Source organism: Aspergillus steynii (genome assembly GCF_002849105.1).
Source record: "Aspergillus steynii IBT 23096 chromosome Unknown P170scaffold_6, whole genome shotgun sequence".
NCBI classification, from domain to species: domain Eukaryota; kingdom Fungi; phylum Ascomycota; class Eurotiomycetes; order Eurotiales; family Aspergillaceae; genus Aspergillus; species Aspergillus steynii.
The window spans coordinates 2,740,215-2,761,856 of record NW_020194403.1 but is presented as its reverse complement, the minus strand read 5'-3'; the positions used below and the strand labels follow the sequence as shown (position 1 = coordinate 2,761,856).

The 21,642-nt window shown below is 52.2% G+C and overlaps 8 protein-coding genes across 8 annotated transcripts; 6 read left to right on the top strand and 2 right to left on the bottom strand.

Moving 5' to 3' along the window:
- Positions 1-2,777: 2,777 nt before the first annotated feature.
- On the top strand, positions 2,778-5,297 carry P170DRAFT_428432 (MHYT domain-containing protein; the record flags this gene model as incomplete). The annotated part of the gene is made up of 4 exons (XM_024847842.1): positions 2,778-2,932; positions 2,985-3,549; positions 3,599-3,784; positions 3,840-5,297. 4 exons carry the CDS (start codon positions 2,778-2,780, stop codon positions 5,295-5,297), a joined length of 2,364 nt encoding a protein of 787 aa, XP_024702524.1.
- A 1,191-nt stretch (positions 5,298-6,488) lies between these two features.
- On the bottom strand, positions 6,489-7,105 carry P170DRAFT_236815 (uncharacterized protein). The gene has a single exon (XM_024842924.1). It carries the CDS (start codon positions 6,894-6,896, stop codon positions 6,528-6,530), a length of 369 nt encoding a protein of 122 aa, XP_024702523.1. The 5' UTR covers positions 6,897-7,105; the 3' UTR covers positions 6,489-6,527.
- Positions 7,106-7,124: 19 nt separating this feature from the next.
- Positions 7,125-8,726, bottom strand: P170DRAFT_448875 (OTU domain-containing protein; the record flags this gene model as incomplete). The annotated part of the gene is made up of 3 exons (XM_024851000.1): positions 7,125-7,883; positions 7,933-8,366; positions 8,510-8,726. 3 exons carry the CDS (start codon positions 8,724-8,726, stop codon positions 7,125-7,127), a joined length of 1,410 nt encoding a protein of 469 aa, XP_024702522.1.
- Positions 8,727-9,086: 360 nt separating this feature from the next.
- Positions 9,087-10,855, top strand: P170DRAFT_388582 (FAD-dependent oxidoreductase). The gene is made up of 5 exons (XM_024845847.1): positions 9,087-9,490; positions 9,542-9,679; positions 9,730-9,833; positions 9,881-9,984; positions 10,039-10,855. The coding sequence occupies exons 1-5, from the start codon at positions 9,459-9,461 to the stop codon at positions 10,759-10,761; spliced, it is 1,101 nt and encodes a 366-aa protein (XP_024702521.1). The 5' UTR covers positions 9,087-9,458; the 3' UTR covers positions 10,762-10,855.
- Positions 10,856-11,074: 219 nt separating this feature from the next.
- P170DRAFT_448891 (uncharacterized protein) lies at positions 11,075-13,391 on the top strand (the record flags this gene model as incomplete). Its single annotated transcript, XM_024851002.1, has 5 exons — positions 11,075-11,819; positions 11,894-12,158; positions 12,870-12,985; positions 13,054-13,143; positions 13,219-13,391. 5 exons carry the CDS (start codon positions 11,075-11,077, stop codon positions 13,389-13,391), a joined length of 1,389 nt encoding a protein of 462 aa, XP_024702520.1.
- Positions 13,392-14,606: 1,215 nt separating this feature from the next.
- Positions 14,607-15,932, top strand: P170DRAFT_428427 (uncharacterized protein; the record flags this gene model as incomplete). The annotated part of the gene is made up of 3 exons (XM_024847841.1): positions 14,607-14,637; positions 14,753-14,785; positions 15,481-15,932. 3 exons carry the CDS (start codon positions 14,607-14,609, stop codon positions 15,930-15,932), a joined length of 516 nt encoding a protein of 171 aa, XP_024702519.1.
- A 1,246-nt stretch (positions 15,933-17,178) lies between these two features.
- Positions 17,179-19,033, top strand: sreA (siderophore transcription factor SreA; the record flags this gene model as incomplete). The annotated part of the gene is made up of 3 exons (XM_024847840.1): positions 17,179-17,519; positions 17,575-18,113; positions 18,210-19,033. 3 exons carry the CDS (start codon positions 17,179-17,181, stop codon positions 19,031-19,033), a joined length of 1,704 nt encoding a protein of 567 aa, XP_024702518.1.
- Positions 19,034-20,161: 1,128 nt separating this feature from the next.
- On the top strand, positions 20,162-21,287 carry P170DRAFT_478076 (uncharacterized protein; the record flags this gene model as incomplete). Its single annotated transcript, XM_024853527.1, has 2 exons — positions 20,162-20,748; positions 21,059-21,287. The coding sequence occupies 2 exons, from the start codon at positions 20,162-20,164 to the stop codon at positions 21,285-21,287; spliced, it is 816 nt and encodes a 271-aa protein (XP_024702517.1).
- Between the last annotated feature and the right edge of the window lie 355 nt (positions 21,288-21,642).

Sequence of the window (21,642 nt, the reverse complement as noted above, 5' to 3'; positions counted from 1 at the left end):
GCTCTGTAGGAACAGCTATTAGCTACCGGAATGGAGCCAGGAACACGATGCTTACCGCCTAGAGAAATAGATTAATTGATATTAACGGAACCCAAGGGAGCGGATGGGATTGGCAGATGTCAGACACGTTAAATTGCCACTACAGGGAACCCGGTCCAGTCGAGACCGAGCGTTCCGAACGCCGTCTTGGGTGTTTACGGAGTAGTACGGAGCATGCCCCGTATAGTAGGATCTTCTATGATGCATCTTGGTTGGTAGGATAGAAACAGAAGTATAGAGACAGCAGATGATTGAAGTTGCTACCGGAATACCGGAACATTGACAATGCACATTGTTATGTTTGGTGGCTTGACGGAAGTCGGAGGGACTAAGTTGATAGCAAAACAGCTCGTGCATTTGAATTAAATGAGGTGGCGCTATAGTGACAGGGATCTATATCCGGTTGTTTGGTTTGTTTGTTGATGCTTTCGCTGTCTGTTCAGCTTGAGCATGAGATGGAATGGGTTACGTATGTGGTATGTAGATCGACTATGACAAGGGGCGGCTCTGCCCAGGCCAGAACACGGGGAACGTGGTATGTGTGTCTTGCGTGAGGTCTGGCAGGTTTCTATTCTTGGTGGTTTTGGGGTGAATGATCCTGGTTGTTTCATACAATGGGGACGTAGTGTTTGACGTGCAGGATACGACTGCTCAGCTCAGGGGATAGGAGACTTTATCCCTTTTCGACATTCCTGAGGCAAGGAATAGCTAAGATATCGCCGAATTACTCCAGCGTGGCGTCCGAATGGATTGGGAACCCTGTTGGAAGCTTGACGCTTGGGTTAGTGATCCTTGGGGCAGGCCAAATAGGCATGGTCAATCGAGGAACACGAGTCTCGGGGCTAGTGACACGGGCTAGTGATGAGGATTGGAAATACGAGTAGAGCCGATTGTGCAGCAGATAAGTTGATGACCACTACTACTGTACATCGTACTCCGTACTCCGGAGTAGAGATGGTAAATGAAACAAGCGAGTTCAGGCCCGTGGCGACTCCCTCCGCGCTAACCCCATCCGGACTAGCGGAGATCCGATCGGACTGGAGCCAAGTCCGTCTCGTCGGGCGAGAGATTCGTTTGCTTCTCTCGCCCACGTTCAACCGTCCCACGCCTTCGGAATTCCTCCTTCCTCCCCTCGCATTGGCTCCGATCTGGTCTGTTGTTTTTCGAAGACTCCACCCCTCACGCCGGATTGATTAATTGATGTCTCACCCGGTCCATGAGTCTTATGATCTCGCTTGATTGTCACCTGGTCCTGGCGTGTCAGCGAACTCCTCCGGTAGAGTTTCGCCTGCGTCGCTTGCTAACCCGCCTAAACACTGGAGCGTGCGCTAACGAGTCAGGCTAACCGTTCACCCTCGACCACATGCTTCACCGTCGGTTTGCCTCAATTTCAGTTCGATGCCAGAGTTTCATGTGGCGAACATTTGGGCACAAACTGCCGTTCATCAATGTCGATTCCGGCAATTGACCAGCCCTGACGATGGAGTAGAGGCTTTGTTGACTTTGCTGGTTTAACTGCCTTTTCCAACATGGTCGACGAACTAACAGGATCCCAAACAATTACGTATCTACCATGGTCATGGCCCGATATTCCCGATGAGGCTATGCCCTAGTACGGATGGGATTCCCAGCATTTTGGATCCCTCCCTCCATCCACTTTGACTTTTGCATTGTTGTCCCGCGGAATAATAATAAGACCTTTTTCTGAAGGCCATTCCCGTTCAGGAATGTTTACGCTCAAAAATGATTGCAAATTTCTTTTCGTCCGTGCTGCCTCGGCTGAAGACTTGCGAATCGGAGAAGAGCGACACAATTAATTAAGAATGCTGCGGCGCAGCTGAGTTTTTGGTTAGCGCCTTCGAGAAGGCCTTTCGCCAACGTCGATACGCCAGATGCTCATGGCCCAGACCCATCTTTCTGACACGGAGAATGCGTTTTGATTGATATCCACCTACCACCCACCAGACAAAAAAAAAAAAAAAAAAAAAAAAAAAAAAAAAAAGGAACCGAAGCAGACTTTGACCAACCACGTTCCCGAATTCCGGATCCTTTTCCCGCAGGTCCGGCTGGCCTGGATTCTGATTGCCAGTGCCCTTTTGCCCCATCGTTCCCTGTACCCAACTACGATCTCTGATCTATACTCCGTAGATCCAATCTGCCCGGACTGTCCGCACCTAACTGCGATTCGACTCATTCCAGCGATTACGATGGAGCCCACGATTCTTCCCACCCCTCGCGGCTTCTTTTAGTGGTCCATGAAACCGGACTAAATGTCTCTGCTTAAGCGCTCCTGATAAATTAACGTGCATGGGTGAACCAGGGTATATAGGAGACCAATCGGCACCCGAGGCAGAAGGCGACGGACTAGTCCTCCCCTCGTCTTGTCTTCCAATAATCATTCGCCGCTACATTATACCCTTGGAACCTGGAGGAGCCTTCGACCAGGGGTTAGTTCAACTTTAGGGCCTTGGATTAACACCATTATTTATTATTATTATCTGGCCCTCCGCGTGGATGATCCGGTCCTGCTTATGTACCAACCTTAATTCTTTGTTTTTTCTTTTCCTGGACTCTTTCTTGGGGTTGCCTATCCTCTCATTTCCAGCCTTGTAGATTTCCCTGGTGGCTCTATTCAGATACAAATGCGTCTGGACACTCTTTCTACACACTCCTTACGATAACCCCTGCTCAATGACCCTGCCAAACTCCTGAGCGCTTAACTACATCTCATTCGCAAAATGTCGAATGCAGACGTCCGCCAATATGGGGCAAACGTCGGGGTGTCATACCTCGCTGGCTACATCTTCCTGTCTTATGTGGTCAGTGTGATGGGATGCACTACCACGTTGGAACTTCTCCATCGACGGACCTCAAGGGCTGGTTTGTATAACTGGTATGTCACGTTAACTGGACGAACAGATGTTCATATCTGACCTTGCACTTAGGTATCTTCTACTCACGTCCTCAATCACCATGGGTGGCATCGGCATTTGGTGCATGCATTTTATTGGAAACCGAGCGATTGTGCTGGGCGATGGGGAACCTAATATCCAGATCCTTTACAGCATGACCTTCACCGGCGTCTCCTTCGTATTACCCGTGATCGTTCTTCTCACAGCCTTCTACGCCATCGGTGCCAGCGAGAAAGCCGGATACCTCCGAATCCTGACGGGCGGCATACTGACGGGCAGTTCGGTCTGTGGTATGCATTATGTCGGTCAACTTGGTATTGCCAACTACAGATGCTCTTATGCCGCTGGGAATGTCGCCGGTTCTGCCATCATCGCCGTTTTCGCCAGCACAGCCGCGCTTGGTGTTTTCTTCCGATGGAGAGCGACCTGGACTGATAGTTGGTGGAGACGAGGGCTATGTGGATGTTTTCTTGCTGCTGCCGTCTCGGGCATGCACTGGACGGCCGCAGTGGGTACGACGTACAAGGAACACGACGAAAGCATGAGACATGGTGGGCAGTTATCTCGAAGCCAGACCGTCATCATCTGCTCCGTTCTGGTCAGTTTTCTTGATCATATACGCTGGGGATCCTTGCTGACAAATGTAGGCCTGCGCTGCTTGCGGAGTGTTGTCCGCTTGTGCCATCGCTGCTGGTGGAAGTCACAGGCGATCGAGATCCCGGGCTCAACAGTTGGTTTTGACCTGTGCTTTCTTCGATCCTGAAGGCCGAGTCATGGTGACGCCGCACGCCCATCTCCCTAGTCGGAAGATCGTCGACCGCTACATTGGTAGAGTATGTGGGATGCCCTTCTCTTGACAACGTTCTCATACTAATGCGAGAAATATAGACATTCAATGACGATGATCTGACCCGAACCCACCCCGCCTTTCTCTGGGCCTTCCGAGCGAGTAGGAACTGGGGGTTGGTCAAGGATGTCATTCCTTTCATGAGAGGTCGTATCGAATCGGACGAGGCGATGATGGAACACTACATTTCCAAGGGCGTTGTCTCCGATCAGGACACGGAACTGCAGTCCAACTTCGACGATTTGTTCAAGCGCCACTTCTGCGTGGCTGCCCAGGATCTTGCCGATGAAGTCCGACAACCGTTGCCGGCTCTGGGTATGCTCTACGACGATGTCTTGGCTACTACTGCCCCGTACTCGCGCTTCTCGCGTGCCATGGGATACTCACGGCTGCGGGCCGGCAAGGGTCAGTTGCTGTTCACAGTGCGTCAGCTTAAGAAGCAGGAAGCCACTCGCATGGCCTCGGCAGGCTTTCGGTTCACCACAATCGAGAACGTTACTTCGATCATGGCTCGCCGCATGCACGTTCCTACCAGCGCTTTGGGCGGTCATCTACGCGATATGCGCGACTATGCTACTTCCAGTCGAAACTACGAGCCGGGAGTTCATCTCATTTCTTTCGTCATGCGTCCTACGATCCATGATCACTTCGAGGTTCTCACCGCGAAAGGTATCGGGAATCCACTGCCGTCGGTGTCCTTACCGACCAAACGACTTCAAATCCACCACCTAGAATTGATCGCGCATATGGAAGGATGGGCCATCTCGACGTGCTTAGATTGGTTGAAATCTGATACCGCCCGGTCATACAAGGAAGTGGACGAGTTCCGCGAGCAAATGATCCGAGCGATGTCAGAGATGTCCTCTGCCCTTCCCCCCGATGTCAACGCCGCGTCCAAGTTCTCAGCGCGTCCTCTGATCGCGCCCTGCCGCAGTCCAAACATCGCCGACGGACAGAACTGCGTGCTCCTGCCGTTCTGTGTCGTCGGATCTCTCGACACGCAGGTTTCCAACCCGGATTTCACCTTCACGCCCCTCCGACTGTTCCGTGTCCAGCAACAAGTGAACGACGGCGTTGCCGACTCCGGTGGGTTCGCCAAGGAGCTCGGCCAGGAACTCTTCTACTCGAATGTGCGCACCAGCTCGGCCACTGAATCCGACATCACCCAGGTCGCGCCCTCCACTAAATCCACCCGGCGATTCTGGCAGCGCAAACAACCCGGATCCGAAGCCCAGAATGTTTCGCAAGAGTCTCTTGCCGACAAGACCCTGACCCCGGAGATCATGGTCCGCCGAGAAGTGAAGGTCGATGTCGCTAAGCTGGCGGAGCCCACGGTCGAGTCCACATTGGGACGACATGCGTCGCATACAACTGTGGTTGCCGGTGACATGGCGTCCAACACATATGTCGACGAGCTGTACAACCTGTGCTATTCTCCGGGCGTGCGCCTACGACCGGACTTTTCCCGTCCTTCGACCCGCCCATCGACCGTTACTTGAGTCTGTTTGGGAATTATATCCAGACTCCTGCAAGCGCAGTTAGGCGGTTGGTTTAAGGACATACCACAGCTAGAACATCCTACGATGATAGCGTTGTCGACCACGCGCCGCTACTACATTGGTCAAGATCCCATATCTTGCCCGCCCTTTGGCAGTAACTATTACTGGTGGTTATGACACACGGTGTTATTACCAGCTAGTGAGCACCAGTGTGACTCGCTAGACTATTTTCAGGGGATCCCCGTATTCTAGGAGCCAGGAAGAGCAATCCCTGTCTCCTAACCAGACCTCCCCCTCCATACCCACATCATCTGATTTACTGCAATCTACTCTCATTTGTGTTCTCAGAGAACTTTATAGACTGAGAAGCCTGGACCTGCATAATCCATTGCTGGGATTGTCCGTCGTCGTCTGAGCATGTATGCATGGAATAAGCATACGAACATGCGCAGAATAATGTACTTAACGAATCATTTATCTACCTCATTTTCTTTTTGGAGTCTACTACTGGACCGGATGGCTTCTTTGGGAGGTTTAGAGATCGTATCACATGATATAATACAACATACATAATCTAACTCTTTTCAACAAGACCAACAATACACAATAAGCATATCTCCAATTAACAAATCTGCTCCTGTTCGTAACTCACCTAGTTACTACTACCCCATCAGATTCCATCCCATATGAATATTATAGTAGTAGCCCAAAGAGAATAGAAATACATCGACAGCAACGAATTGACCACTACCAGGTCGATAAACTGGCAGACAGAAAGATAGCCAGAGAAACCAAGTAGTCTTTCCGAACCCCTTCCCTCCCCAAGACGCATTGCATAGCACATGCATTATGCTATGGGGGAATATCCCTGCTCAGCTCGGTCTTAGAAACAAACGAACAAACAAGGCCCTGCCGCATGAATGGATCCCAGCCACCTACCTATCTATTACATGCCACGGCTCTGCTGTGTACTTCCCCCCCTCCTCTCCTGTGTTTGAGTCAAGCTAATTGATTAACCCGGTGATTGTGATAGACGAGCCCAAAAATCAGAAGTACAACCCAACCGTAGATTTCCTCCAGGGAACCTTAATTAACTCAGACTACTTATATTCGAACCAGGAACATCTCAAACCAACCTAAACCCTGCCTACAAGCTACAAAATACCATAGACGTTAGATGTTTAAAAGAAAGCCAGCATCATGTAATATATTCAAGTCTCTAAGCCCGATCTATCCAGATACCGTAGAACCGTAGAGCCAGCGCTTCACCAAGTCCAGGAGAAACCAGCGAAAAACAAAGGCCAAGGCAAGAAAGACCAAGGTGAATGACCAGAGCCAGGGATGCAAGTAGTGCTGACGAAAGACGGATCGTTTCCTCCTGGGAAACGAGTAGATCTCAAAAGATGTGGAAAAAGCAGATGAAGACACCAAGGAAGATTTGTAGAACTTTTTTTGATGCAGAGAAAGCCTCCCAATGCAATCGTTTCGAATCGATGTATGCCACCCGGATTCAACGCCTTTGGAATGTGGAGAAAAGAGAGAAAAGGTGGTGGACGTGTGTATGAGAGAGAAAGGAAAGTCGTAACTTGATGATATCATCTTAGATCGATATCTGTAAATAAATCAACCGCTTGTCGCTAATGGGAAAAAAGTAATCCAGGTGTCTAAAGCGGGTAAACAGAAAGAATAAATAACTCCCAACGCGCTTTGAAATGCAACCCAGAACTGCCGGAAGCCAAAGTGTATGAGGGGTCGTGACATTCGTATGCGTGACGAAATTCATCCAAAGAAGGGCGAAAAGGTAGGCAAAAGGGTAGAGGGGTGAGGTTAAGCCGCTGGGGGAGGGTTGCGGCTGCGCGAGATGCGTTGGCTGCGTCGTGGTTTTCGATCTTCACTCGATTCACTCGGCTGACTGGAGATCCCACTTCCGACAACAGCCTTAGGTTTAGCCTTGGGTTTCTTGTCTTTGATGACGGGCTGTGGTTTTTCGGGTTCAGCCTCCGTCGAGTTCTCTCCGTCTACATTCTGCTTGGTGATCGTCTTCTCCGCGACCGCATCCGGGCTGACTCGCAGTCGAAGAGAAACCAGATCGTTTTGATCGTCCCGGAAGGCGATCCCCACCGTGACGTCCGGGAGAATCCGTCTCTTTTGCTCACGGGCTCGACTGCGCCGAACGGCCGGGCGGGGATTCTCCTCCGAGTCGCTGTCATCGGCGGAGCGTTTACTCCCCGTGCTGAAGGGCGACGAGGACCGGGACGAGGAAGATGGCTGGAGACGTGACTTCATGATCGCCCGAGAGGTCGACTCTGCGGGCTGCTGCGTGGTCGTACCCTCACCCAGTAGATTGGTGAAGGCTCGGTCAATGTTGCCTCGACATTGTTGAAGCATTTCCACGATGGCGTCTCGGTCATACTTGCCGCCGAGGCCCTCCTGGATCGCCGAGATCTTCCACGGACTGGCCAGGTCTACGACCGTGCTCGGGGCAGCAGAAGCCTCTTTTTCGAGAGCTTTATCGTATTTGGGGATTTGTGGCAAGCCGTCGTGGGGGCCATGCGTATGCCGTACGGAAGAATAATGGTGAAAGTCCTGGTAGAGTCAGAGGCGGTGCTGCGCAGGACAAGGATCGGAGTCTTACGTGAAAAGCAATATGGACGGTCTCTCGTTCTTCCTCGTCGGGGGCATGGACATCACGGAAATTCTGGATGCCATACATAGTGTAGACATTGACGTCTTTCTTGAACGACTGGCAGAACGCCTGGATCTCTTCGGCTCCACCCCAGACACCCCGTTTCCGCGACTCGGCGACCTTGGAATCAAAGCTGCGCTCCTTGTCCTTGGCCGAGACCGCGACGGGCGCCGGACTAGCGGAGGAAGAGGAGCGACAAGCATGCCGAGCGGCGGACGCGGCAGCCCGTCTAGGCGCCCGGCGCTCCCCACCGACGGCAGCTATGAAGCTCATGAAGTAGTCCCGATTGGCGGCGATATGGTCGGCGAGACGGATGCGAATGGGGTCGGCGTGAGAGAAGTCGCCATAGAGTTGATCGGAGAGCGCGTAGTACAGGCAATTGCCTAGGACGGACGTTAGCCAAACCCAAAATGGGTCGATCTATATATAGATCGATCGAGATCTCGACGTCGATGCAGCCATTGCAAGCCATGGTTGCAACGCCAAAATGCAGACAGCCGTGCAAACGGGAGACGGGAAGGCTTACCGTCACCCTCGGTGGGCAGAGCATAGAGCCCTAACTCGGTGAGACACGGGAGTTTCAGACATGCCGGGTCGTCGGGTTTGGGACGCGTGGAGGGAGGCAGGGATTGAGGGAGGTCGTCGGCGGGCTCAGCGGGAGGCGAGGGCAGGGCGTAGAGCTGCTGCTGACGGGCCGGCGAGACAATGGGCACGATTCTGCCACCGTTGGGAACATCCGCCATGACTGGAACGTAGCTCTGCCCGACGAAAGGCCCGCATTTGGGAGAAGAGGGAGACGAAGGACAGAACGGAGCTTCGTCGAGCAGAGGGCAGAACGAAGGGAATTATGAGGGGGGGGAACCAGGAGAGAGGAGAGAAAGAGAGGGAAAACACGAGGTCGACGAGAGATCGAGGATCAGGATAGGGTTGGGATGAAGAGAAAGAGAGCGAAAGGCGACTCGCACAACGCGAAGTACGCGAGGCGGTCAGCGGATCGGCGCGGTGTGATTGGCTGCGGCCACGTGAGGGAGCTGATGATTTCATGGTTTTTTTGTCTTTCTTCTTTGATTCTTCTTTCTTTCTTCTTTTATTCTTTTCTTTCTTTTTACTTTCGTGACTCTCTCTATGTGACACTGTCTAACACGGTGTCAACAACCCCATTGTGTCTGAATACTGATTCAAACTCACCACAATCCCGAGGCCGTATTCTCCGTCTTACTCCGCATCCGGGGATTCCCAGCCTCTCCTCTCGTCCGCCGGTGTTTTGTTGTCTTCCCGCCGGGAATCATGCTGCCTCTTAAATTCATCCCTTCTCTCGGCCTGTTGCCCTTGATGTCCTCGTTCTTTCTTTGTTCTCATTGACCTGCACGAGGTCTCCCCTTCTCCCACTCTTACCCCGCATTCTTCTTCCCTGCTCCATAGTTACGACCTACTCTTTAATCTTTATACTCCGTACCCACGTAAGCAATACCACGATGGCCGCCAAAAACAACGTCGTCATCCTGGGGTACGTCGATGCCCTGCACCTCGCATTCAATGCAAATTGACATATCCTCAGTGCCGGGGTCTCCGGACTCACCACGGCCTATCTCTTATCCAAGGATGACTCCAATTCCATCACCGTGGTCGCCAAGCACATGCCCGGCGACTATGACATCGAATACTGCTCTCCGTGGGCGGGCGCCAATTACCTTCCGTATGTCTGCATCCACCGTCTAGACTGGTCTGAAACTAACCCGGCGACAGGGTTGGGGTCCCCGGAAGCGCCCATGCCCGATGGGAGCGAGAGACCTGGCCGGCCTTGAAAGATTTGGCGGAGAACCATTTGGACGCGGGGGTCCATTTCCAAGGTCTGTCGATGTCCTCGCTGTAACAGACGATTTCTGATCATGACCAGAGGCGATCGTAAACAATCGTGAAAAGGACAGCCAACCCCCGACCGGAACGTGGTTCGCCGAGCTGACGGAGAAAGACCCCTGGTATAAGGATGTCGTTCCCAACGTATGTCGCTCCTTAAGTTACTCTGTCGAAACAAACAGGACTAATCTATTCCAGTTCCGGAACGTCCCCGACGATCAACTTCCCCCTGGTGCCGACAATGCATCTAGATTCACCTCCGTGTGCATCAACACGGCGGTCTACCTCCCCTGGCTGGTGGGCCAATGTCGCAAAAACGGCGCGATCTTCAAGCGCGGCGTATTTAAACACGTCACCGAGGCCGCAGACGCCCACCACAGCGGCAAGAAAGCCGACCTGGTGATCAACTGCACAGGGCTCTCGTCCAAAAAGCTGGGCGGCGTTAATGATGACAAGCTGCACCCTGGCCGAGGTCAGATCGTCGTCGTGCGGAACGACCCCGGCGCCATGGTCTCGATCTCCGGCACCGACGATGCGCCAGATGAGCTCGTCTACATGATGACTCGGGCGGCAGGCGGCGGCACCGTCATCGGCGGTTCCTACCAGAAAGACCAGTGGGATCCGCTGCCCGACCCGAACCTGGCGGTGCGCATCATGCAACGCGCTATTGCGCTGCGGCCAGATCTAGTACGCGAGGGCCAGGGCATTGAGGGATTAGACATCATCCGGCACGGGGTCGGTTTGCGGCCGTTGCGGGATGGTGGACCGCGTATAGAAATCGACAAGGTCGACGGGGTGGCCGTGGTGCATAACTACGGCCACGGAGGATTTGGATACCAGGCTTCGTACGGATGTGCCGCGGAAGCAGTGAAGCTCGCCAACGAGGTGCTCTCGCAGCGGAGAGACCGCGCCAAGCTGTAAGCTTGAGTCGTACGAGTAGTATATACATACGTACACCATAGATACGCCAGACACGACCTAGACAAGACTGAATGAACATCAACATGACATTGAAAACAAACCCCCAATTAGAAAAGCCAGGATGGATCCATCACCCACGCCCCGATAGCGGAGATGGCACCTTCATCATCACGACGTCACCACATGCACCTGGCTCATAGTTATACCCCGGACTACCCCAGACTCAACCATCCATTCCTCCATCTGAAATCCACACCAACAAACCATCCAATTGCTCATCAATTCGATCCTCCAACTCAATTTCACAGCCAAAATGAAATACAACCCCCCAAAAGTAGAAGAGTACCCGGAAACCGACGAAAGCACCGCCGCTCTGAAGCGCAAACGCAACTCCCGCGACCTCCAGTACATCTCCGCCACACAAAAGCCAGCACCGAAGAACGAAGCCCAGGACCAGGACCAAAACCCAGTAGAAGACGAGGACCAGCCGCCCGCCAAATCAGCCAAGGCGTCCGCGGCCGCCGACGAGGACGACTTCGACGAAGAGGACGAGACGGGCGAATTTGATGAGAGGGATGCAAGCGACGACGGAGAGGGAGCGGTCCAAGAGGAGGAGGAAGTCGACGAGGTCGACGAAGACGAAGACGTCGAGCCCGACGAGCAAGAGAACGACGCAGCGGCATTGGACGAGGAAGAAGGAGCGGACAAAAAGCACCAGCACCAGCACCAGCACCCCGAGGTACAGAAAGCCATCGATCAGCTGGGCCGAGCACCGCTGGACGGCACGTCCATAGGCAAGGAGCCTCTCACGGCGTCGGCGGACACGGTGCTTGCGATGGTCATCGACGCGATGCTGAAGTCGCGGCCGATTTCACATGACTTGTCGCAGCGGGCCATCAGCAAGGTCATTGAGGTTGGGTATCACGATATCCACAAGCTGGGGGAGAGTAGCTGGGAAGAGAGAACGGCAGTGCTGAGGGATGGGGGATATAATCGGTATCGGGAGCAGGGGGCGACGAATCTCGGGGATCTGGCGCATTTTGTGGATGAGAAATATGGTATGTTTTATTGTCATTCCTATGCTTTCTACGACAACTACCTTGAAGTGTCTAGCATTGTCTAACCGACATAGATGGGGACTTGAACAATCTCTGGGAAAAGGCGCATCATGACCGAGCTAGAACACGCGAGCTGATCAAAGAGATCAAAGGACTCGGGGACCTCGGCGTCGAGCTCTTCTTCAACAATGTTCAGAGCGTCTGGCCTTCCATTGCCCCGTTCGTCGACACACGAAGCCTGAAAACGGCCGATCAGGTGGGACTGGGCACCGATTTGGATGCCATCTACTCGGAGCTGGAACAGGACTCGATGAAGATGAGCCGCTTAGCGAACGGATTGTCCGTTGCGAGATTGGAGAATAGGCAGGGCGAGCTGTTGGTGTAGTCAGCCTGTATGTAGCAATCCTGTATCGAACTTAGTTGTCGAGATAAACATAGTACTACGGAGTAGATCGAGGAATTCTCCGGAGACAGCGATCCCAGCTGTCACGCCTGAGGCACGCATCCGGACGCTGAGTCAGCCACGGCGTTCTTGGCAGACCCGCTGCTTGCGACGGCGCAACAACGGGATGCCTGAGTCTCGCATCTCCTTGCTATTCCACACTTTCTTCCTGCTCTGGCTTGCTGAGAAGCTTCATTTGGTACGGTGATTACCCCCTGTCCCCTAAGGTCATATACCAGCCAATAGAGCCACTGCCTGTCACGCGACGATTCGGTGCTTCATTGTGCTCCAGTGGCAGGTCCACTACCACGAGCTCAGCTCAGCTCAGGCTACGACATTCCCAGCCTCGACTTTCGTCGACCGCACGCCGGACCAAGAGTTGATCCATCCTAGATACATGGTTTCCTAACGCTTGCTTTTACTCAGAACATATACCTACCGTTTCCTCCGAAGACACCTTGTTTACACCTCCGAAGTCGATTGCGGAATCTTGTCTACCCCGACACTCATCAAAATGGATCTCTCTAACATCTTGTACGATATCCTCCGAGATCCGATGGCGCGTGAATGGCCACGGGGCTATAGAAGCAGCAGCTAATCAGTGGCAGCCGGATCATCAACATCGCCGTCGGCGTGATCATGGTCTTGGGCGGTATTGCCCAATTCTTCCCTCCGTCCTTGGGCTCCATCATCGTGGGAGCATATGTGATCATCTTCGGACTCCGTAAGTAATGGATCGACTGGACCGACTAGCCCAAAGCGGGAACACGATACTGATGAATCCCTGTCCAGTGATCGGTGGGCTGGAATTCCTGCCCAACGTCCCCGACTATGTCTACCGCTATGCCTCCTTCCTGTTCTCGTTCCTTGGCCGAGGTGTTTGTAAGTGTCTCCTCTGCTGCGTTGGTTGATCTAGACCCTTTCGAATCGCTTTGTTGACTGGTCGGGCAATCACAGTCTACATCTTCGTCGGTTCGATTCTCCTGCACGACCACGTGTTGCGCTACATTGCCGGTTCCATCGTCGGATTCATCGGCGTCGGCTACCTCGCTCTGGAATTCGTCCCCTCCATCGAGCCCCCTTCGAACATGCGCGAGACCGACCAGGCCTGGGGCGCCGAACAGATCTAAACGGGCTGATCATTGCTCTGGATCGACTGGGAGGTTGTGATGTATAATCCGTCGGTTTACATCGTGGTCTTCCGCAGCACCGGCCGAAAAGAGGAGGTTGACAGGAGGAATACAAAAGACGGAAGGAGAGTAAGCATAAGAACCATCCGCCGAGAGTGATTTCAGCGATGGACGACGATGTACGAGTGCGATGAAAATCTATATGATGGTATCCGAGCGATGCCCGTTCACGCGGATCATTTCGAAGAAAAGGAGTGAGGGGGAGAAAGGACGGATGCATTGACAACGATGCACTGCGTCTGGTGATTTCATTTATCTCATGAGATGATCTGCTGTCTGTCGGGGTGGGTTGATTTTCTTTTCTTGGAATAGTCTTACACTTTCTTATATTTTCTTTCTTTTTTTCTTTCACCGGAGAGACTTTTCAGATTCTCTGTTTTTATTTTTTTTCCCATTTAATTCTTTCTTCCCGACCACAGTGGCGTGGCAGATTTGATTTGATACTGTTGCTATTTCATTGAGACCCTTGTAATATAAGAAAGAGACATAAGCGGGATTGTCTGTCTGGTCTGATCTGGCAGGCAGTAGCAAATAAACGACTTCTCATGGCAACATTCAACTCTACTCACGTAGACATGGGTCCTTGACTGACAGTGGGTAATACCACCCAATAACCAACAAATGACAATTAAAAACCCTCCCATTCGACCAGCCGCGTGGCATGACCGATTGACTGATTGATTACGGAGTCTCCGTACTATCGATTGATAAATCGACTGATTGATTAGGTTTGCAGTCGACTGATCACATCGGTCACCCAATCAAGCCACATCACGCCAGCCTGGACTTGTTCCAATGATTGCGACGATGATGAATCATACTGGGTTCCGAAGTATCGACTCCGTCACTTCCATCTGAGTTATACCGGTAGGAAGTCACCGGACACCGGTCACGCCACCACGATTACATAAATGCAATCGAATCGGATCAGATTACGGAGGAAATCAAATCAGATCAATAATAGGGATTATTATTACCTGGACCTTGGTACGACGTTCCAGAAAAAGGTAGATGGAAATGCCTCATGTGATATGCGTGGTATCAGAATGGGGCCGGAGATTGCGATGGATTCGAGCAGAGTGAACTACTACCTGCCTTATCCATACCGAAACACCGAGATAGATTGCTCGGAGTATTCGTCGGAGATAACGCTCAATGCTTGATCGGTCGTACGAGACCCTCCGAGGTAAGTCGGCCGTACACTAAGGTCCAAGGGGAATAGTATACGTTGACGGGGCCGAAAGCCGAGTTGCCAGTTCCTTATGGTCGAAGTGGTTTACGTAGCCTCAATTTTGTTTTAGTTTGGGTTGGTGGTTGGTTTAGTAGTATTAGGCGTAAGTGGATGTACTGGATACGGATACGACGGCTTATCCAGGACCGATAATCCAGATATGCAAGTAGATCTACGAACCGAACAGATGTCAGTGTCAGGCTGGATGACTGACTCCTCTGGTCAGATCGAATGACGTAAAGCCAACAGACACAGACAGACACAACACAGTCAGACGGAGGAACGGTACTTTGTGCCATGCAGACCGAGGCGAGGGTACTTTAGTCCGGAAGCCGACATCCGAGAAATATTACCCTACGATTTGAGTTGGCAGGCGAAGGTCACACGGCTTCAATAATGGTGAGATCCAGATCAATAATGGGCCGCCCCCTTTGCCTGCCCGCGAAGAATAAGAATACGAAATACATGCAGACGACCCAGTTTGCGTCCGTTGTGTACCCCCGATGTACCGGGCTAAAGGTTAACGACTGTACTGCGTACCGTGGCGCGGACCCCTGTCCGAAATGCTAATCACGCAGAGATAATCAGGATAATCAGCATCAGCGGCCGAACACAAAAAAAAGGGCAAAAAAAAAAAAAAAAAAAAAGAAAAAGAAAAAGAAAAAGGAAAAAGGCGCAGCAAGCCACCATCCACGAGCCAATCAGCGGCACGATCGATCAAACGGGTCCTTCGTCATCGGGCTAGGAGATAACCACCGAGAAGCGGTGGATTGAGTAAGAGATAATAGTGCAGTCCAGGCTCGGCGAAAAAGAAGACAAGCGAATGGCAAAGAGCAGAATTACCGGAAGCAGCAAGGCGTGTCGGGTCGGTCGAGAAGCCGACGAGGAAAAAGTCGAAAGTGGACACTCCGTGGGCAGTCAGAAGCCGTCGATTAGAAATGCAACCGAAGGCGAAGAGCGCCATGGAAGGGCCCCGGTTGGCCAATCAGCAGCCCCAAAATGCCGCTGACATGAGAGACAACCCGGTTTCAGCCAATCACCGGCCAAAGAATCAGGCTTATTTGAGCACGGACGCGCTAAGGCCCGATGGGGGCAAGCGGCCACCCACCGGCCCCGGTGCGCTAGACCGGAAGGGGGAGCGGTGGATCCGGGATGATACGATCTGGGGAGAAGAAGAGGAAAAGGGAAGGGGCAACTCTGTTGATGTCAGAGAAAAGGAAAACTCAGAGCCCCGAACTCTACTCCAGTAATCTCTGCTCTTGCATCTGCCTCTCGTCGTGTCCCTCCCTCTCCTTTTCTCCCTTAACTTTGACACTATTGACCTGCAGGGGCAAATCATTCCCCCCCCAAAAAGACTAAAAAAAGAAACCGACCGAGATTGCGCTGTCCAGTTCAAGGGGACTGAACTTTAGAACGCAACACACCCCGGCTGTAGATCCCCCTGGGAGATCGATAACGAGCGCTGTTTTCGATAAGACTGCACGCGTGGAATGCTGAACAGCCTCATGGTCTTGGACTGCTGGTAAGATCCCTCAATTATCGATCATATCACCCTCGTTACCCACTTGTCTTCGATCCCCTTCCACGCCGTCGAATCGCCGTCAACTCAATTTCCATTTCTCATCACCCTCATTTCCTCATTTCCTCATTTCCTCGCCGCCTGCCTGCTGCTTTGTGTCCCCTGCCCTTGCCTTCCAGCCACGCATACCGTCTCGTCTCACCCTTCGTTCCCGTCCTCCACATCATATCTGATCCGACATTCCGTCGCTTGATTGATCGCCGTCGATCGTTCTTGTCCGTCCGCTTTTTGGTCCCCCTAAACCACCACCACCTTATCTCCCGTTCCTTTCCCCTAATTCCTTTCGTCTGCTTGTCTTCTCTCGCTTGTTTCTTGGCTTGCGCCTCTCCTGACGTGAATCCTTCATTTCACTTCTTATTTGTTTTATTAATCACTCATCATTCTTCACCTTCCAGCGTGTCTGCCTAAACGATCCCGCCACCCTTTCAGCCTCGCCAAACCAAATCGAACGGTCGACACCCTACGCAAATTTCCGTGGTCGTTTTAAATTCGCACTTCTGCTAGTTGACCCTCTTTTTTTCCCTTAAAATTCTTTCCTGGCCGCTGCGTACTCCGCCCCGGTATCTCTGGACCGCTGTCAGGGATCATCGTCCCTCTTCCCCGGCTCCGCCTGGTTGGGTTTGGAGTCTCACTAGCTGCATTTACCTACCGTTCGCCCTTCCAGCCAGACGCCCTCCTAGTCCTTTCGTTTCTTTTTCTCCTGCACCGTCATCTTGACCGACTTTTGACTTTGTGATACCATACATTACAACCCCCGACTGTGGTGCGACATCTCCCTCTCACAACGCGCTTTCCCCTTTCTTTCGACCGTCCATCTCCAACTTTATCCTACCCTTATCGTCCGGCCCCTCCCTCTTTGCCTTTCCCTCGCTGGGAGGTTGCGAATACCAGGGTTTCCTCCCCTTCCGACAAACTACATGGTGGAAATGTTAGCTTCCATTCCGCAGATGGAAACGGTGCGATCGCTCCCTCGTACTCCCGATGTCGTTGCGCGACACCCGTCGGCGGAGGATCTAGACGCTGCCCAACAACTGATCTCCTCGGCCCAAGCCGGTCGGGAACACCCCGTCGAACGACCGAGAGATGAAACAAGGGCTCAAAGCTACGAGGCCGATCCGATTCGCAGTCGACATGAGATGGATACCGTGGTTGACAACGCCGGTTATGCGTCCGGTGAGATGAACGCATCGGCTTCGGACAAGCTATCGTCATCGCCTAAATCCCAGAAGGACACTTCGTTTCTAGGACATTCTTGCAGGTTAGTCATCTCATTTTTTTTATTCTGGTTGCTTTGTGGCTGACACTCGATCTAGTAATTGCGGTACGAAGAGCACGCCGCTCTGGCGGCGATCGCCTACGGGTGCGATGATATGCAACGCCTGTGGCCTCTACCTGAAGGCGCGAAATGTCGCCCGGCCTACGAAACGGAACCGCGTACAAACGAGCCCGGAAGCTGGTGTGCCGCCGACGGGCACTCCCTCGAATCTGCCGCAGGACCAGCCTCACACGCACAGCGAGGGAGGGGGCTGCCACGGCTCGACGGGATCGTGTCCTGGCGGAGGAAGCTGCAACGGCACCGGTGGCGCCGAGGGCTGCGATGGATGCCCTGCCTACAACAACCGGGTCTACAAGTCGACACCTCGAGGCACTGTCCCGGTACATGCCTGGAATCGGGCCCCCAACCCCCCTGTCGAAAAGCCCGTCCCTCTACCGGAGCCGGATGTGGCTGTTAAGACTGGGATACCTACCGGAGCAGATGGGAACATGTTGGTATCTTGCCAAAATTGCGGTACTACGGTGACGCCTCTCTGGCGACGGGATGAGAATGGACATCCCATCTGCAATGCATGTGGTACGTTGGCCGCCGCCCTTATTCCCTCTCTTCCTTTTTTTTTTTTTTTGCCCACCCAATCTTTGTGTATCGAACAATTTTCCTAACGCTAAGCAGGTCTCTATTACAAATTACACGGATGCTACCGGCCCACGACGATGAAGAAGACCATCATCAAGCGACGGAAGCGAGTTGTTCCGGCCTTGCGGGAATCGTCGCCGACGGGAGCGACGCACTCGTCGAATGGTTCCTCTGCATCCCCCGAGGCATCGCCCGCCGCCCTCGCTCACGGCCACGAAGACCATTATCGATACTATAGCAGTGAACCAATGGATCACTACGGCCACATGCCCGACCGAGTGTCGCCGCACGCTCGGTCGTTTGGATTCGCGCCGCCGCCCGTGGACTTCACCGGTTTCAGTTCTGGGACGGTGTCGTTACCACACCATCCACCCCCACCGCGACTGCTGGAGCCAGACCGTCTGGCGCCCAGCCATTCGCCCGTGCCGCAATTCGGGCGTCGCTCGCTCTCCCCCAATCCAGCCAATCCTAAGAAACGCACTCTCGCCGAAACCGCGTCATCGGCCGAGGCTGTCGCCGTCCCAACGACGCTGGAATCTGGCTCCAATCAGCTCCCTCCGATCATGTCCTCCATCAACCCCTCACCTCCGGCTCGATTGAGCTCCATCTCGTCCATCCTCAACCCCTCCGGTGCCCACGACGAGTCCCGTCTCGACCCGTCTCTCGCCGCCCTCAGCCGCCAACAACAGCATCCCCATCAGCCCCCACTCGCGCCGTCGCACTCCCAACCGCTTCCCGGCGTAACCGAACTGGATCGATTCCAGGAGGATCGCCGCGCCAAGCTCCAACGGGAAGCCGAAGAGATGCGCGAAATGCTGCGCGCGAAGGAGCGAGAATTGGCAGAACTCGGACGACAATGATGACGTCAATGTTTCATGGCCTTTCCATTTCTCGATTTGTACACCCGGCGCCGTTACTCAATTTGAGATACCACTTTTTTCCTTCTCACGTCACTCGACGATTGATTTTACGGGGTTTGTGCAATAATTTGCAAGGAAAAGTTTTCCATTCCTTCTCTCTTTGTCTATTTATATTATTGATGCTTTGAAGCGCTGGCGGGACAAGCGGGTTTCCTTATTTTACCAGAAAAGATTTATATCAGGGTGGATTTCTGTTGGTTTACTGGTTTCATTCAATCGCACTCTGCTCTGAGGATTGACTTTGATTATCTTTTCGGAATTGGCGCGTGTATTAGACTGCAACGGTGTTTGATGGCTTAGTTAGGGTAGAGCAGGCAGATAGATCTCGGTATGTGCAAGTAATTGATGGTCTGAATCTATCACATTTCGGTCCTCGACATGTCTAGGCTGTTACAGCGAAGGCTATGCCTTTATGGTACAGCACCGGGAATATATTAATATAGTGCTAGGAGTAGGAATCTACAATTAGATTTCATTCATCCTATCCCCCTCCCCTAACTATTGAGACCTTTGTCTAATAATTTACTAGCCCTCCGCATTCCTATCACAAGATAGCTCCTCCAGGCTTTCGAGTAAAAAATAAGGCAACATTCCATCGCGACGAAGATGATTATGAGGAAATGAGTTGGCTTTACGTGTGAGTATTCTATGCAAAACGTCCACGCCCGTCTAAATAATGGGGACTGGATAGGGTGCTCTGTCTGTCAGCCTGTTTATTCACAGCACTCCTAAGCCGATGGCTTACGTCGCGGAATATTCTGCTCGCTACCGGGGCTCTCGGTCTTATTCGCTCCATATTTGAAGTCCTATTTGGGGACAAAGCCAGTTATTACCAGGACCAGATCCATACTTCGTTACTCCTTGTTTTAGGGACCGTCCAGATGAGTACGGCGCCTGCCTATTTGGCTGAAATCAGTGAACCCATGCAACGGGGCTATCGGATTGCGGCATGGATAGGGTAAGTACTTCTGCGATATGTCTGGAGTTCTAACGGCAGAACACACGGCCATTAACAAGGTCCATAGAATCGTATAATTTGTCCGTGGTTTGAAGGAATTCTTGTTGGGCATGCTGACCAGCTTGGCTCTGCTATTCCATGTGATGTTTCTGGCAGCGGTCACGACGTCGTGGGAATCACCGTACGCGCTCATCGCCAGAGACGAAATGCGGAATGCATACAGAGCGCTACGCTCCTTTCGATCCAGCGGCCTTGCGGCTGCTCAGGATCTGTTCCGAATTCATCATCGATTCGAAATGGGCGGTCGTCGTCAAGCCAACCCGTCTAGGAGGACCCTAGTCAGTAACTTTAAGATCTGCCGAGCCCTTTTACCTTCTCTTGTGCTCTTGCTGCCATTGATTTTAGTGGGATTCGATTATGAAGCGCTCTTGGGGACGGGCGAAACAACCCCAGACACGCCTCAAATGAGTGCCGAGTTCATCTTCTTGACGCTATTCTTCACGATCCTTTTCACGGTATTAGGTGTTTTCTTCCTCCTGCGTGCAACAAGGAGGCTTGGCCTCCGGAGTGTTCTTATCGGGACTATTCTGCTCGATCTTCTAGTGCGTTATGTACTGTACTTGTCCAAATTGTCGGGTCTATCCCTTCCTCCTGGTGCTATCCCCCATATCGTGTGGAAGACAGCTCTTCTCACTTTGTCAGTGGGAGCCTGGCCCGCGCCTTATCGTAGTAAGTATCCCCTACCAAAAATGATTGATCAAAGTCAGAGTATAGATTAGCTTACCATCATGGCGTGGCAGGTATCGCCGTGGCTATCATTTCGTTCCTTTGTTATAGCAGTACCTTGATTGTACAACTGACCACTACCCTACGAGGTTATATTCTCTCTTCTTCTTTCTTCGGGTAGGTACTATATCTAGTATCCATATATCCCTCGGAATTCCCGATCTCGCGTTATATATCCTTCAGATAGCCCACTGTCACAAACCAGCTAACAGTCCCTCCAGGATCCCAGACATCAGTGCATTAGTACTCATCTTCCTCTTCACAATCGACACGATGCATCTCAATCTCGAAGAGGCGGAAGACAGGCTAGCGATATCGTTAAAAAAGGTGGTTGTCTATCGCATCCGTGTCGAGCTTCCGTATCTGTTTCAACGCTATTGCCTGCGAAGGAATGTAGAGCTTCTTTCGTTCGATGAGTTCTATCACTCTTTTGATGAAATTACTCTGTGAACTGCGATGCCCGATGAGGAATGAAATTATGTCATGGGATAGACCGCTTGTTCTCGCTGGAGATGTAGATGGAGATGGGGAAGTTGGTGTCGACTTGGGCTTGAATTGATATCCGGTGTTAATAGGGAGTAGGGGTTTCGATTACTTTAATGGAATGGCTACAGACTATATTTCTCGTCTGTAAATCATGCAGCCGCAAGACCTCTGGCGGAGGTGGGAATTGCTGTTTTGAATGGGTTTTGATGCGAATACTCGAGTCGGAGTTGAATTTGATCTTCATATCGTGCATCGTCGATTATAATTACCCACTGATATAGAAAGTATGTAGATAAAAACAGACAGAGAGAGACATCAT